This window comes from Balaenoptera ricei, chromosome 15 (genome assembly GCF_028023285.1).
Source record: "Balaenoptera ricei isolate mBalRic1 chromosome 15, mBalRic1.hap2, whole genome shotgun sequence".
Lineage (NCBI taxonomy): Eukaryota > Metazoa > Chordata > Mammalia > Artiodactyla > Balaenopteridae > Balaenoptera > Balaenoptera ricei.
In genome coordinates this window covers 41,064,652-41,082,109 of record NC_082653.1, presented here as the reverse complement: position 1 = coordinate 41,082,109, position 17,458 = coordinate 41,064,652, and the positions used below count along the sequence as shown (strand labels likewise).

General features: G+C 45.4%; 2 protein-coding genes across 4 annotated transcripts in view; one reads left to right on the top strand and one right to left on the bottom strand.

Annotated features, from left to right (window-relative positions):
* The window catches only part of ISM1 (isthmin 1), a 77,657-nt gene that overhangs the window by 17,704 nt on the left and 42,495 nt on the right, over window positions 1-17,458 (bottom strand). For both annotated transcript variants that reach the window (XM_059897544.1, XM_059897545.1), the window contains exons 2-3: window positions 9,961-10,200; window positions 706-970 (exon numbers count right to left, since the gene is read on the bottom strand). In XM_059897544.1, coding sequence (XP_059753527.1) covers window positions 706-970; window positions 9,961-10,200 — 505 coding nt within the window. The remainder of the gene's footprint in view (window positions 1-705; window positions 971-9,960; window positions 10,201-17,458) is intronic.
* TASP1 (taspase 1) overlaps window positions 1-17,458 on the top strand; it is a 371,502-nt gene that overhangs the window by 352,024 nt on the left and 2,020 nt on the right. The window lies entirely within an intron of this gene.

Genomic DNA, 17,458 nt, shown 5'->3' with positions numbered 1-17,458 from the left:
GATGGAAGGAGCCTGGGTCCCTGAATGACTGAGTGGAGCAGAATTCCCCCGACCCTGTCTCCCATCCCAGCTTAAGTGAGAAAAGAACTTTCATTATTTTAAGTCATTGAACTTAGAAATTGCTTGTTATCTCAGCTATCCTACTCTAAAAGCAGGGGAAACTATAAGTCCCAATTTGGGGTCCTGAAATTTATTGGTGGGGAGGCCTCGCTTTGACAACTCGTGACATACATGTCCATGAGGGTTTCCAAGGGCCACTCCACTGCCTACGATAAACATAACACAGTTGCCTGGTCAAAGGAGACAGCGGGGTACATCTCTTTTACTAAATTGATTTTTAGTATGAATTTTTACAGTCAAACATATGAGGAAGTGAACTCGGTGATTTTGTCATTTTGGGAAAAAAGAAAAGAAAATTTTGGGGAAAAATAAGGCAGAACCTCTAAGACCCCTAACTGAAAAAAAAAATTCTCTCCTAGGATAATTGGTATTATTTTAAAATTATAGTCTTTCTAGAAAAATGTGGCTTTGGGGGCCTCTCGGGGCTTCTGTGGACAGAGCGGACAGAGTCTGTATGAGGTCTGCCTCATTGAAGACCCAAAGCCACACACTGTAAACGGGGTTTTGTTTGGCTCCACGTCCGCTGGGCCTCATCGTCTCATTTATTCTCCCCACCAATTTTATATTACTGGGTGGTAGACTCACCATATTCTGGCTGCTCTGTGGATTCAAAAGTCCGGTGGCCTGGGGCCGGACGGTCCCACCCCCCAGGGGGGTTGAGGAAGTTGCTGTCGTCTGAGGTACTGTCGTACTTGTAGTCCTGGTCCCCGCCGTTGGCCCTTGCCAAGGACAAGGACCTCTGCCACCAGGCCCGCCAGTCGGGGGATGGGACTGACCAGCTGGGCTTATTCTCCGGATGCTGATCTTTATCTGCTTCAGAGTCAGGACCGTCCACCACCTCTATGGTGACCTGAAGAATTCAGAACAGGCCAGGGTCAATGAGGAGTCAACAGCCTCTAAGCCGGGTGACCCTTGGAAGACAGTCTGAGAGGACGGAGGGAAATGTGCATCCCTCACAAAGGAAAGCTGAGGCTGCACGGTGACACAGAATGGAAAACCTCCAGGGACGCCCAAAGGAACTGATGCACACGGGTCTCGGGTTGGGAGGAAGCAATGCATCACTAGGGTCCCTGATTTACTGACGACTATGTTGCTGGGAAGTCTTTAACTCAAGGAGTAAACACGTACCGTGTATGTTCTTGAAGTGGCACAAGAATAATTATAAGAAAACTGAACACTTGCTGAGTACTAACTCTGCACCAGGGACTGTTTTAAAGGCTCTACATATATTAATTTATTTAATCCTCAGAACAGCCTTATAAAGTTGGTTCTATTGATTGGCCCTCTGTGGCTGCTGATCTCCAAAGATGTCCCCAGCAATTCCTCCCATTCTGGTATGTGTGTGCCACCCCTCTCATCAAGAGGTGGAGTTTGTTTCCCCTCCCTTTCAGTCAGTCTGGGTTGGCCTTGTGACTCACTGTATCCAGTAGAATGTGTTAGGTGTGACAATGTGACAAGCCTTACCAGGTCTTGCAATTTCCATTTTCATTCTCTTGGAATGTTCCTACCATTATGTACAGAAGCCCAGCCTAGACCACTGCTCCCAGAGCCACCATGTGAAGAGGCAGGGCACACAGAGGAGATCAAAGAGTCCTCTCAGTCACCAGCCAGCTCTGAGGCCCTGGTCTTGTGTGGGGGGCCATTTTGGATCCTCCAGCCCAGCTGGGTCACCCTAGCTGATACCACGTGGAACAGAGATGAGCTATCCCGGCTGAGCCCTGCTCAAGCTCCTGACCCACTGGACCGTGAGCAATCCAGTGGTTGTTGCTTTAAGCTATTAAGTTTTGGAGTGGTTGCTAGACAGCTTCTTATAGACAGGGAAACTGGCACACAGAGAAGTTAACAACTTGCCTAAGGTCACACAGCTAGTAACTGGCAGCCATGGGTAGTCTAGCTCCAGAGCCCATGCTCTTACCGACTTTGCCATACTGCCTCTCCAAAAGTCAGTCACCGAGGTAGTGTCCCCTCCTGTGACCAAGTGAGCAAAGAGGCCACTGATGCTGGTGGGACTGGATGCCACAAGTCGTGTAGAGATGTGAGCACAAGGTCCTCAAGGTCCAGGATGTCACAGCTGTGAGTTTCACTCATCCCCTAGTCCAGACCCAGCACGTACTCCTTAACTGACCCTCAGGGTCAGAGCAGATAGTCCCAGAGTCAAGGTCAGAACTTGCTCTTGGATTTATGGAGCCTAGTTTGGAAGTCACGGGGCTGAAAGAATGCAGCTTCTTGGCTCCGAGAGACAATCAACATAGAGAAACTTGTTTAAAAAACATAATAAAAGACTCCTTGGGTTCCTTTGGCCATCGCATAGCTCTTGCAACACCCCCTGTTATGTTATGTGCAAATGAATCAGAAACATGCGCTCCAAGTAATCAGCGCAAGATGTACTGGGCAGATGCTTTTCCAGTTTTGCCCTAACCGGACATCTGAGAGATTTGCTGACACACTCTGCCACATTGCACCAGGTTGTGCCAATCCCTGAGACAAACAGACCCTTCCTTTTGTTTTAGGAATGGGAAGGTTTGAATTCTACTTGCTTTGACATTGAAAAGAAGTTGCCCAGCTCATGGTGGGCCTTGGCTGTGGCCTTGTGTGGTCCAGACACAAAGTTAAGGGTGTGGCCCAGACACAAAGTTAAGGGTGTGGCCTTCCATCCCGGAGTATACTTGGGCCGTGGCAGGCCGAGTGCATCTCTTCCTCTGGTGTGGAATGCCTAGAAGGGCACCACTGGCTTGCTTCCATGCCACCACCATTACCCCAGTCTCATAAGCATCCCTTGCATATTTGTAAATAATTATGGAACATTTAGTAATCCCCGAAAAGGAAAAAAGAAAAGAATGAATTACATCATTTGCCCTGTATCATTGCTGTTTGCTGGAGGGATGGTTGTTGGAAAGGGATGGGGACCTGGACCCACACGCAGCGCTGTAAGGGCAATGCGGAAGAAACACACAGCTGGGCTGCGCAGACCCGAGCTGGGCAGTGACGCGGTGATGCCGAGCCTTTGAAGAAATAACCTTTCTCCTCTGCAGTCCAGGCCCCCTGTGCCTGCAGACAGAACAACTGAGCCGCAACAATCGTCTGCAAGGCTATTAAGGGTTTTGGAGGGGAGAAGCTGCCAAGAGCCAGGCAAGCCTGCAATTATGGTAATGAAATCAGACTCTGGGTAAGAGATAAGGGGGAATGGGCTGGACAGTTTTGGTATTCCATTTGTATCCAGACTGGAGTCAAAGGGATTGCCTAAACAAAACGTGCCCTGCAATTTCTCCAAGCTGGGAATCAAAACAATTTCATGTTTTAAGCTATTACCGTCAGTATGATTTTTTTCCCCCCGCAAACTACTGCTCAGATCCAAACAAAATAGATTTGTTGCCTGGCCAGGCAATGAGTAGCAAAATATGAATTTACTCCAAAAACTATATTGATGACTAAATCTCATCAGTTTAGAGGTTTCTTTTTCCCCTTTCATTTTTAGCCACTGCTCCAACTGAATTAAAAAAAAAAAAAAGAAAACAAAAAACACACAAACCTTAGGATCCACCCTTCCCTGCAGTTAAGAATATGGAAACCTCATACAGACATCAAATGAAGAAATGTAATCTTGAGCCTGAAATTTCATAGGCATCCAATTAAAAAGACTTAATGAGCACGATCATGACTTCTCGAATGGTGCAGATTAGTTTTATGTTTCCTGTTGCTCTTATTGTATTTACATGTTCTTGAGCATCAAAGAATCTGTTCCTAAAAATGTCTTGAACAATAATAGGTGTGATGAGCTGAAGGTGTGGTAGTGAGCACAGCAGATTTCCAAGCTGATAGATCTTACCATGCTTTTGCATCCTTAATACACAGAATTGAAGCATCCTTAGTACATTGGTTTCTTCTGGACTTTTCTGTACCATGAATCAAGATAGTAAAAGAAAGGGAACTTTTCCAAAAGACCCAACTCCAACTTCTGGCAGAATCTTGTCAGCTCTAAGAAAGAGAGTCTAGAATAGGTGCCAATTTGGAGAGTTCCATCCAAAATTAGCAAAGGAGGATAAAATCCTTTGCAATATTACCTGTTTCTTTCTTCCTCTTGAGAGTTTAAACATTTATTAGAAACAAACTCTTTACTCTTGCTCTGAAAAGCACTTTCCACTGGGAAACTAACACAATTCTTAGTCTAACTGATTAACAAACTAATGACACTGGGAATACAGAAGCCTTGACCTTCTGAACTCAGGAGAATCTTCTAGAAGCTTCTAACTTGGTCCTCTAAGCCTTGAGAGCTATGGTGACTAGGCAGATTTGGGTTTGTATTTATTTCCCAGAGAGGAAAATGAGGCCTGGGAGGTGAAATGATTCCTCAAAAGCACAGAGCATCCGGGGACAGGACGACAGTCTCCAGCAAAGGGTTAGACCCCCGATTATGTACCCCTTCTTCCTTGACAATTGCTGAAGAAAGAACACAAAGGACTAGGAAGATATATAATCCCTCCCTCTCAGACCCAATGATGCTCTAAAAACAACTCTGGCAGCTCCAGTAAATGTGGTTAATGCTTTGAGATTTGCAGCGTGCTCGTTCAAATATCATTGCTTGTTCTACACAAGTTAAACCCACATTTCAGGCATAGAAACTGCCCTAGAGAATTCACGTTCCTGAGGTGAACAGCAAGGAAGGTGGAGAGCTGGACTCAAAACTCCTGATTCTTAATTATTTTATACGTTTCCTCTGTCATCTTCACGCCCACTGACATCACCAACCAGCATCCACCAGTCTGGGGAACCTTCCCATATTCCTGTCTCTGTGCTGAGTGCTTCACATGGAGGATTTCATGTAATCCTCACAACAACCCTACTACTACAGAGTATTGTACTGCAGAGGTACTACTCACAGGTTGTGTTATCATTCCCATTGTATAGACAAGGAAACTGAGGCATAGAGTGGTTGAGGAACCTGCATGCAGCCATAGAGGCCAAGCCTGGTCAACAAAAAGTGGTACCAGAGCCCAAGGGCAGGTTGGTGTACTCTAGCTCATGATAGGGACTGCAGGGCCCCCATGAGAATCTGAACAATACCGGCTTGTCCCCTGGAGTGTGTGGGCCCGTCTCTTGGGCACAGAGATTTCTTGGTTCTTACTTGGCCAGGCCTGCCATTCCAAAAGGATTTTAGGAAAAACAGAGGAGGGGAAATCAGAAGTAGAAGCACGTACAACACCTGCAGCCCTGGCCAACTCATCTGATTGTATCAAGAGGTCTACGGCCGTGTAAATAAGTCTGTGCGAGGGGAAAAAAAAGGTCTTTAGATGACTATTTTTGAGTCTCCCTCAATGGAAGAAAAGAAATAAATACATTGGTTGAAATGAATACAGATCTCAGATTGACCCAGAAAAGAGAACTGTTTGGTGGTGAATAGCCACTGTGGTCCTGAATTGATGCAGTGAGCCTAATAATGAGTTTATTTTAGAGACTTTTGTCTTTGCTATCTGACCATCAGCTGCAGACCAGAAACTTAGCCAAGGATACTGAAGGTCAAGTTGAACTTCTCCTGGGAGACTTACTTTCTTTCCTGAGTGATTTATTTATTTATTTATTCGTTGCCAAAACCCCCAACTTCTAGTTTTGTTTTAAATTTAATATGGAGATTGGGTTCAGGAGTTGGAGGCTATTTCTTTCTCTTTTGTGCATTGTTTTTTTTTTTTTTCCCCCTCACTCACTTCCACAGCCTGAAGCCAGTCTTCAAATGGAGAGCCCAATCCACTTGGGACAGAGGCCACCTGGCTTCAGGGGTTTAAAAAAAAAACAAGCTCTAAAAAGCTGGGCTTTTTAAAGGATTTCCCTTCCTAAAAGTCAAGAGGCCCAAGAGCTCAGCATTGTCACTTTGGAAAGGTGTGGGCGGTTTGGCAGGGGCGGGGGACAGCAGCCCCCAGCCTTGGAGCGTGGGAAATGCTTGCAGACACAGGGTGGCTGGGGGAAGTTCAGAGAGAGGGGTATCAGATTCCTGGGCAGCTCCCGGCTCCAGTGAGGGCTGGCTAGGTGGGGGTGAGGGGCAGGTTGCCAGGGGATGGGGGGAGACCAGGCCAGGGGCCCCGGCAGCGGAAGCCGACCCACTGATATGCCTTCACCTGTTTTCAGTCCGCTCCCCAGGGAGAGACAATGCTTGGATGGCCCGGGGTGACCGGTGGGACTGTCTGCTTGGCTGAATCGGCCCTGTGTCAAACCAGTGGATTTCAACAAAAGACCAGAGCTCTGAGGAAGGGGCGAGGGCTGACAATGTGAAAATCATCACCCTCTTTTAGAAAGTACCTCATCTTTTAAAGGACCACCGGGGAGCTGGTTTACTCAAGTGCAGTGGGGCATGAGGCTACAGCGGCCAGTGCTGCATGTGTGTGTGTGTGAGTTTGTGTGTATGTACATGCCCTCACACACACTCACACTCAGACCTAGGGCTGGGGCTCCCAGGGGTAGCAGCTGCGTCATTCTTTCTTTGAGCATCTTTCTGAGTCACTAACGCTCCCCTTTCACAATCTTCCAGAAAGAGAAAGGACAGGAATGCAGTTCAGTGTTCCATCATCAGATCGAAAAAACATAGGCTGCCCTACCCCCCAAGACTGCCTGTGGAAGGTTAACAGACACAGGGCTTGTGCAAGGCAGAAATGGGATGAACCAACTGGCCGGCGGGCAACAGGACAGCACTGGCCTGGTCTTTGATTCTGATGGCATCTGGGTTGGAACCTCATTCGTTTCGAGTCCGTTTTGCCAGAAACCCTGATATTTGGAGCTACGGGGAAACCTATACTCTTGAGAGGTATAGTGATTTCTTCTGTCCAAAGGGTAACTCAAGAAACATACAGGGACCTCATAGGAGTGGCCTGGTCCCCTTCCTGCCTTGTGCTCCAAAGCATCCCTTTCCGAAGCAGCTCCTGGAGGCAAACATCTTGTATGTGCTGGGGCGGTGCTGAGACAGAGTGAAGACAAAGTGGGGATTCCTTTGCACCTGTTAGAAGTCTATACAAACAGGTGGCTGTGGGCTCAGAGGGGACAAGGACGAATGATTTCCATTTGTCCCATCTCCACTGCCATCCTTTGTGACGGCACAAGGGGAAGCTGCGTTTTATAAAAGTCCAAGAGGCTTTGTTGGAGAGTCTCAAGTGTGGTGATCTCATAACTCATCCTCCACTTATCCTCTGTTCCCTTGTCTCACCTTATAGTTCTCTCCACACCCATAAACTCCAACCACCCTCTCATCCCTCAGGAAGCCCAGCGGAACTGTTCCAAAGCACTCTTCACTTCGCGTCTGGCTAGACAACACAGCTTATTCTGATGAAAAATGGATTGCGAGCTCGGGGGCTTTACTGAGCTCGTGCACAAATCCATCGCTTCATGGTTGCCCTTTTCTTTTTATGGAAAAGTCATTTGGGTTCCCCAGATCTGAGGATCCCAACCACTTTTGCACCACTGTTCTTCCCTGACAGTCAGGTTAATGTTTTAAAAAGGCCCAAGTGGGGTCTGAGGACTTCCTGATGGATGGATTTATCTGGGAGAGAGAAAGGGGATCCTGAGAAATTTTGTTAGAAATTCGGTTCTAGGTGGAGCTCCATGCGCTTAGTAAATTTCTAATGAGGGGACTGCAGCCTTCCAGTTCCCTGTATCCAGGTCTTTTCTTGTAAGTTTATATTAGTAACTCTTAAATCGATTACATTAATAGCTCAGCATTAAGCCCCACAACGACATTTCCCATCTCTGAAAAAAGAATGCAAGCTACAGCAAACCTAAAATTGTTGTGGGCATGATCTAAGCATCCTTGGGATAAGGGTGGTTTAGTCCTAGAATGGTAAAATCTATCAACAAGGAAAAATCACTTCCTGTCAATGAAGGCGTGATGGGGAGCCTCTTTGAGCAACAGTAAGGAGATGTCTGTGCCTGTTTTTGCCAGTCTGCACCTCCCCCAAGTGGATCCTTTGTTCTTTATCAGAGAGCCATGTGGCCAGTTCCCAGAGAGAGGGCAATGGATTGAAAGGCCCGTTTTCCCCATAAATCAATTAGAACAGTACAAGACCTATTGGAAATATTAATTGGTCCATGCAGTGATTTCAGCACATGGGTTGTCAAAGAGTGACCTCTGAAACATTTTTCACTTATGTACCCTCAACGCTGCCCTGCCCTAATCTTCCCAAATGTCCCATCTATTCAGGTCTGTCCTCCATGGAACGCAGCGCTTTTTCTGCCTCTGTCTCCACAATCCTTCTGGCACTGTCTTGGGTGGTAGCCGGGATCTTTACACCTATGTCATTTCCTGGAGGGAGAACACCTTGCATTTCTTAACTTCCCAGAAGCTAACATGGCACTGAGGCGTATTCTCAGGGACATTCAGTAGTCACAACAACACTGGTGTTAGGAGCAAAACAACTCTGGCCAAGGAAATCTGATCTAAAAGGGTGTCACGCAGACAGCGTTAGTCTTGAGAGAGAGACCACTAACCTAATTATGGATCCATTGTTCCAAGGTCAGGTTCAGGAACTTTCTGCCATGGAAGCTAATTGGAATTTGATGCAGAGAAAGAATAAGGACAAGCTGCCCTTCCTCCAATGACAAGAGTTGAGGATAAACTTAAAAGTATGGAAGCAGGCACTGGAGGACTCGGGCTGTACAGGGCCAGGCTGCCCAGGGGGACGAGGTGCCCTCAGCCGCCATGGGTACCGTCTCCGGGAAGAAACAGTGGGAGGCACAAGCAAAATTCAAAATGAGGAGTTTTTGTTTTTGAAACACAAAATGGTAGGGTGAGTATTTTGGGGAGCCTGAGAGACTGGATTTGAGCCCCAACTACTGTTTACTAGCCATGTGGCCTTGGGAAAACCAAATGGGAACTTCCTGAGAGTCAGTTGCATTACTGATAATATTGAAGGAATGACGTGGGCTCCATGCGGGTATTGGGAGAGTCAAATCGGATCCACCTTTACTGTGTAAAGTAAATTGTGCTATTTCAGTGCAGATGAGAGTTCTTATTTTCAGTTCCAGGTACCTCTTTCCTAACCTCCCATTTCCTTCAGCTTCACCCCATCCCATCTTAGTGATATGTATTCCTCTCTCTCCTAGGAACTTCTGATATCACCTCCCTTCCTCTTATCAAAAATTTTTTATCAGTCATTTACACTTTAGAGCAACTGAAGTGTTGTCAGTGCCTAAAGGGATTTCTGGTGTCTAAGGCAAGCTAGAGAGACATTTAAGAGACCGTGTCTTCCTGAGCATCTTAGAAATCACACTATGATCTGCCTCATCTACTCATATGTCTGACTGGCCTTTCCCTATAGCTAACATATTTCATCAATTTCAGGGCATATTATTTTGTTTTGTTTTGACATTTCTTTTTTTTTTTTTTTTTGATGTGGACCATTTTTAAAGTCTTTATTGAATTTGTTACAGTATTGCTTCTATTTTATGTTTTGTTTTTTTGGCTGTGAGGCATGTGGGATTTTAGCTCCCTGACCAGGGATTGAACCCGCACACCCTGTATTGGAAGGCAAAGTCTTAACCACTGGGCCTGCAGGGAAGTCCCTGTTTTTACATTTCAACAGCTCTGAAATCAGGAAGTATCTTATAATCATTGGTGTGTCATACTCTAATTAGCACTGTTTTCTTTTTTCAGTGGTTGATAAAATAATGCTGCATCTCACAATCCAGGGTGTTACACAGATGAAATACAACACTGCTCTTATAGAGATAACATGCTTGTCAGCAGGATTCACTAAGGGGTCAAAGAGAAAACTGAGGTAAGGCAGCAGTTGCTTTGGAATCAGATCAGGAAACAAAGACATGGGCTGTTTCATCTTCTTTCACCTTTCAGTTGCTAAGCATTACCTGGATATTTGGATTCTGCCCATTGATATCAGCTTTGGAAAGATCTGGAAAGTTTGGTAGATCAAGGAGAAAGGATCTGGGGCCATCTCTTTGCAATGAAGGGGGCCCAGACTCTTGCTGGAATTGCTGTCTGGGGAATGGTTGGTGTGCAGCCTGGTGGTCCGAATGCTCCCCTGATGTTTCTTTGGAGAGAGGAGAGCTGGTTTCCGATGTCGAGGCACTTTCCATGTTGAGGTTATTCTAAAACAAACAAACAAGTAAATGAACAAATAAATAGGAGAAGCATGATTTAGAAATGCCACCCTTAAAAATTCAGGACAAGGACAATTCCAGGGGCTGGAATTAAGCCAGGATGGTATTCCCAACTTGTTTTCCTTCCATGGCTTAGTTTTTCTATCTTCAAAAAGCTAAATCATCAGGAAATTTTCCTAGCCTGCTACTTGGGAATTTTCTGAGGGCTAATGTGTGATGGGATATTAATCAAACATCAAAGCATATCAACAAAAAGTGCTAATTTGAAGGAGACTAGGTGCTCATTTAGAACTGGAATCAAATTATGGTTTCCTTATCACAGCTTCAATTGATTAACCACTCTGGCTTGAGTTATAGCCCCAGTATCCAGTGTTTGTTCCTTTGGTGTGGGTCAGCAGATGATCTGACCAAACTGGGTAAAATACTTTAGCCAAATCATTGATTATTTCTATCCATCCATCCATCCATCCATCCATCCATCCATCCATCCATTTTTTCATCCATCCACTCACTAACCTATTTAACTTCCCTTCCTCCTTCCTTCAGTTCTTTCATTCATCTACTCATCCATCCTTCCATCCATTTATCCATCCATTCATCCACACAATCAGCAAGTGTCAACCACATGCTAGGCACAGGAAAGCCATGAACAAGACAGACACGGGTCCTATTCTCTTAGAGAGTACGTCTAGTTGGGGGAAATAAACAATAAATACACACATAAGTAAGATCAGGTCAGAGAATGGTGATTGTTAAGAAGAAAAGGAAGAAGAAAATGACAGAGAGTGGTCAGGGCAACATTAGATAGGTAGCTGGGGAAGACCTTCCTGAGAAGGTGACATCTGAAGTGAAACGTGAACACCTGTAATTATCTGGGGTAAGAACATTCTAGCAGAGGGAACAGCAAGTAAGACAGTCCTGAGATAGGGATGGCTTGTCTCATTTGAGAAACACAGAGAAGGGCAGTGAGGCTGGGATGGAATGAAGGAAGGGAGAACGACCCAAGATGGGGATGAAGAGGTGGAGACAGGCCAAGAAAAAGTGACAAAAAGGCATTCTGAAATTGAATGTCTTTATCCCGGAAAGAAAAGTCCAAGTCTGTTGTTTTTCCAAACTAGCGAAAAATGTCTGTGTTTAGTTGTCACTAGGGGAAATTTTTTCCAGTGACTGAAGACTGTAGTAGTTGCTGGACTTCTTTCTCACACCAGCCCTTCTTCTGCTCTCATTCTTCATGGACCTCTTGTTGGATGTTTCCTCCATCCCTTCAGGGATAGCATTTTCACATTTACTGGTGGAGGGAGATGTGGAGATAGAATTTCACCAGTGTTTGGGTCAGTGGTTAATGTTCTTGTTATTCTTGGGCATGTTTGGGGGTTTTGGAGTGAATATTCCAGCACATTGCCTCCACACACACACCCTGCCCCCTCTCACAGCAGTGTCTTTGACCCAGTCAAAGGGTTACACCTGGTATCAAAACACTCCCGACTCTGAGTACCCAAGGTCAAGAATGGCCTGAGGATGAAACACATGCAGTGGGTAATGATCTTATTAGAGAGCTGACCTGCGGGGATGGATTTTTCTCTCTTTAAATAGACATGGGACTTCGAGGAATAAACTCGCTTGTGCAGAGACCATGTTTGTGAATGTTCCCAGAGGCCAAGAAGAGGCTGAGTTAGAAAGAAGCATGTCTGCTGTCTCTTCTTTAACATGTGCAGTTACGGCAGGGGAAGCGGGCTGCTCTTCATCATGTCTTTGCTTGCCCTGCCTCTTTGTTCAGGAGATGTGGCCAGGGGCAGTGTCTTTGTTCACTTCTCCTGTCACCTTTCTGCCATGTTTTCATCTCCTGGCACATCGTCCTAGGGGGAGTTGCCCTGCCATCCCCAGGCACTGCTCAGTGCAAAAGAGGTCAAATGTATTATGCTGAGATTGTATTATCCAGCACATGGAGAGAGAGAGAGAGAGAGAGAGAGAGAGAGAGAGAGAGAGAGAGAGAGAGAGTGAGAGAGAGAGAGAGACACATGCTAATTCTTTCCTCAACATAAGACCTCTCTATCATAGCCCAGGGGAAGATAACTGAATGCAACTGTTCCCTTGTTTTTCTCCCTGGATCCTCAACAGTGTTAGTAAGGACAGTTGACTTCTCATGGAGAATTTCTTGCACAGCTTTTTGGGAATCTAAGTCTCAGAAGGGACCCAGGATTTGCTTGTCCATGGCTTGAGGGACCCCCTGCAAATCCAGCCCTCACTTCATTGTAGCAACTGGGACATACTGTTTAACTGTGTTAAAAATGGAGCTCTTTTTACTTTTCCCTGTGATGAAGTACTCTTTCTACTATGAAAACTTATATTTTATTTTATATTTGGTCCTTTTTTTTTTTTTTGGCCACGCTGCATGGCATGTGGGATCTTAGTTCCCCAACCAGGGATTGAACCCATGTCCCCTGCAGTGGAAGTGAAGAGTCCCAACCACTGGACTGTCAGGGAATTCCAGAAAAACTTGTATTTTAGAAGAAGAGATAGGAAAGGTATCTGTGCTGCTTATTTGGCATTTCACTTAGATGGCTGAAAAAACAAGGACTGAATCTGATGGGTTTCTTGATCTGACTCTGGAATTTTTCCTGAGAGGAGATACACCACCCCAGAGTGATCCTGGCTTAGACAGGGACCAAGAAAACCCCTTAAACTCTCTGTGGCTCAATAATCCTCCATGTAAAACAAAGCAGACAATAAGGAGACTCCCATGCTGTCCCAGCAGGATGGTCAAGAGAACTTAGGGTGGGTTGTGACTACACTTGAAAAGAGAAATGTAGAGTTAGGGCAACTGGGCTGGACGATTCAGGCCTCAAGTGTCTCTGCCGCGAAGACGGGGACTAAAGTACGTTTTGGCTTGAATTATGCACACAACTGTGGCATTTCTCCATCTTTCCCCGATCCTCATCCCCCAGCCCCTCAAACAACATTTGGAAGATGAGAATGGGAAAAATAAAAAATGCTAATCACAATCTCTGAATATCTGAATTATTCTTGCATTTTTACCAAAACATATTTATCTGGAAACCTTGGCTCCCTCCAAACCGTGGTATGCTCCCAAACTGTTCAGAAACTGGAAGCTCTACGGTAGGGGGAGGGTGCATTACAGTGAATCATATAAAATGAAGCTCCACTTTATTCAATCAATGACCAGATTCAGGGAGTAACCATTATTTTGGTAATCAAGAATTTAAATCTGGAGCGGGAGACAGTAGACAGGGTCTGCTAACAAGGCAGGAAAATGCCTCTTCTTCATCCTTCCTCAAAGACCCACTGTACAGCTTCCTTGTAGAGGCCCCACTGGAGGTCTTGGTTGATGGACCAAGCTCACTCACCAAGAGTTCCACTTAATTATTCTAGCAGAGTAAAGATTCTCAGGAAGGATGGATCTCAAAATGAAGATTTAAACAGTTTGTATGTTATTCAGAAAAGCAGACATTCTTCTCTGAAGACGTGAGCTTTGGACAGTCCAGGGATTGAAGAAAAGAAATATCACCATTCTTTCCAAGGTGCTGCAGGATTCATTTTGTTTAAATTCAAGTGACATGAGGGCATCTGCTCAGTTTGGAAAAATATTTCTTTACCCACAATGTGCCTTTGAGTTGACTTTCAATCTGTGACAATGCTGCAGCTCCAGGAGCAACGTTTTCTCTAATCTGTGAGCTGTGACTACTAATAAAGAGAGGTAGAAGAACTAAAGCTAGCTAGTAGTTTATATGCATGCAGTGTTCCACTGTCAAGGAAGGTGACCTATAGTGGCCAAATTATCCAGCTGCTGCTTAATGCTCCCCATCTTTGGGCATAGCTCCTGCCCCTCCGTTATTTTACAACTTATTCTTATTTAAAATAGGAATAAAGTAATAATATTGTAAACTGTTAACAATAATAATAAAATTATAAAATAGGCTCCATGCTCATGCAGCCTGGTGTTTTGCCTTAGATGGCAATATTATTGTGGCAGATATTGCAGTTTCCTCCCCAATATCCATTCCCCACTTTTTTTTTTTACTCAGTGTTTATTTCAGGTGGCAACGTGCCTGGCTAAAACTACATGTCCTAGCATCCACTGCAGCTAGGGATGACCATGTGACACGGTTCTACCCAATGAGATGTAAGTGGAAGGTGCCTGATGGTACTATTGGACAGAAGGCAGAGTCAGTTTGCCTTTTGCCTCTTTTCTGTCTTCCATTTTCTCCTGGCTGAAGTGTGGATAGTAGTGTTGGAAGTGAAATGATGCCACTGGCAAGAGGTTGAAGATGTATGCTAAAGGTGGTTGAATGGAAAGATAGAGGAGCCGGGGTCCCCGATAGCATGGTAGAGCCTTCATACTAGTCCTGGAATGATGACCTCTGAACTTCTTGTACCCTTGATACAAACAGTAATATTGACAATACTGCAGCCCTAGTAGCAATGTTCCCTGTATGATTCTAATTTGAGAGCCGTGACCACCAATAAAAAGGGAAAAGCCCTGTTCAGCAAAGTGACTCAAGATTGGGTACCATCCTCAGCTGAAGGAGGTACCAACAGGGCATATAGTGAATCATCACCATGACCTTCACAATGGCAGCCAGCTCAGCTCTGTTGCTAATTTTCATAACATCCTTTTCCAAATCTGCCCTCTACCCCCTTCTCTGCATACGTATAGAATCTTCTATTGTTTCAGCATCTATACCTTACATTTCTCAAATCTATTACTCACTGGGTAATGTAATATTTCCTTTAATTTATCCAAAAATACTATCATTAAAGTTCAAGGACTTTGCCCTCAAAGAGTCCAGAGCTCCTTGGACAAATGGCTGATTCCAGAGCTTGGGCAGGGAAGTAAAGGTGAGTTTGGGATATTTTGCTGTGTCAGAAAGCAAGGAAGACTTCAGTGATTAATGGTGTCCTCTTGAAAGAACACGGGAGCCAGATTGAAGGGCCCACCCCGCACCAGGATTAGACAATTTGGGCGTTAAAACAAAAAGGTTGCCGTTGACTGCCATACATTGCATCTATGACATTCCATGAGCCTATGATGATACTCATAAAAGAGAGAAAGCCAGAAAAACCATCACCCCCATTCGAGGTAGGGATTATAAAACTCCTTACTTTGAACCTTTGTATTAAAAAGAAGTAGAGTTTTGTCTAAGGAAATAAAGTTTGAACTGAGATTGAAAAACACAGGTAAAATGAAGCCCGTGAAGCAGGTGAAGAGCACAGAGCAGAGGGGGAGATGGGCCAGCGAACACTGCGATCCTGGCAAAGGATACGGTGGGTGCAGACTCCCTGAGACCTCCCAGGGCCTGGCGCAGAGGCCCAAAGGCTATCAGAGCTGGGACGGAGTGGGTGTTAGGCTCAGTGCCAGTCTGCTGTCTTAGTAAAGCGATCACTGAGCAAATAATACAAGTGCTAGGCCCAAACCCAGACGTCTGGACCCACCAGCCTTCGGTCAGAAAGCTTTCTATCCTAGTGTACTGTGACTTTTCCATTAGGTCCCCACTTCCCCAGTGGCATTCTCTGGGTCATCTGGAGGCTTGCTAAGCTTTATGTGTGGGGATCGCCTCCCTGGCTCTCATCGGCTGGCCCTGGATGCCCCTGGGAAAGCTCTGTGAAGATGAGCTGAGAAGAGAAAACCTCTCATCTGCAGACCGGGTACAGTTTCTAAGATAACAAGCCCAGGCACTTTGTCATTCATGTCCTTTCTCCCCAGGACATCCCTGGCCCAAGACCAAGGATGCCCAGCAAATGCCCTTAGCCCCTGCAGCGTGGACTCGCTCATTTTGGTTGTCCTTGTGACCAAGGTGGACCACCACGGCCACATCAAGGTCAGCATGGTCACAGTGGACAGAGTTGCCAGCTGGTCATTTGACATAGGAGCGAGAGAGAGGGAGGGGTTCTTGGGACAACCAAGTCACAGGGGAAATTAGGGCGATCAGCTCGAGGGGGACAATCAAGGTGTGAAAACGGGCGATGGGTCCACCTTTGGAAGAAGCGTGCTAAGTGTCATTGTCCCAAGTCTGCAGCCAGCCACCTGCCCTATTCCGCAAACATCAACCAAAGGCTGGAGTATGAAAAACCGGGCTGATGTGACCACTTCCAGAACCTCCAGAAGAGGCACAAGCTAGTACCAAATTGTGGCTGGCTTGGACAGTTTTAGTGCTTTTTTTTTTTTTTTTTAAGGCTGTGGTAACTACTCCCAGATTAACACAACAAGGCAGACTTCTTGGAGGCAGAAGGGATGGCAAATTTCTGGAGGGCAAAGAACAGGCCGTATCTACAATCTCAAACCCCACACCCTCCAATTCCACAAGCTTGGGGGGCACCCAATAAGTACTAGTTGATGATAATGATGGCCACGGGCCTAGTTAGGTTTTGTTTTAATTAGGCTCAGGCTACAGGCCTCATTACCCCTAATGTGGCTTTTATGTGGGATTCTAAAGAAAAAAAAATCCAAGAATTTTCTATTGAGGATATTAAAGAAGATATTATTAGCAATGCTTTTGGTCTCATAGACTTTGAACAACAAACAACAAAGATTATAATTAACGTCACTGCAGCCTCTCTCCTTAAAATATATTAACAATATAGCTAATTAGCAATATGTCCTCATTTGGGGCTGGACATCTGCATATTATTATCGACAATGCTTGTTTCCTTTTTCCAGATTAAAGGCAGCCATGCTGCACCCAGCCATATGGCCACACTCCTTCCACATTAAAACACTCGATATTCTTCTCCCCATGATAAACACACTTGGGGCTTTATCTGTGTCGGGCATCGATTTTTGTCTGGAATATTTCCACACGTCTAAAAATAGGTTCAAGAATGCCATGGGTGGTATTTCAAAGGGAAGAGCAAAAATTTCCCTGTTTGGGGAGAAAAAAAGAATAAAAGGGTACTCTGATTATCTTTACACATTGCTAGGGAGCAAGCGCTCCCAGGAAGAGAAAACCAGGAGAATGAACAATGTGAATTTCAGACGGGAAAACCTGCTTTCTCAGGGGGTGCGCTCGTTCTTAGGGCTTGGGAAGATGGCAGAGAGATGGTGATCACAGGAACGGAAGCAGGGGTGGTGGAGGCTTATTCAGTGCAGCGTTGGAGAGGAGGAACCAGGATCCATGGGGAGGTCCCCGCACTGTTGAACACACCGATGGTGAGGTCAGCTACCTTCTTTTCTCTCTACTGGTGTGTGATGGTAATCACACCCCTTCAGGCAGCAGGAACAGAGCAAATA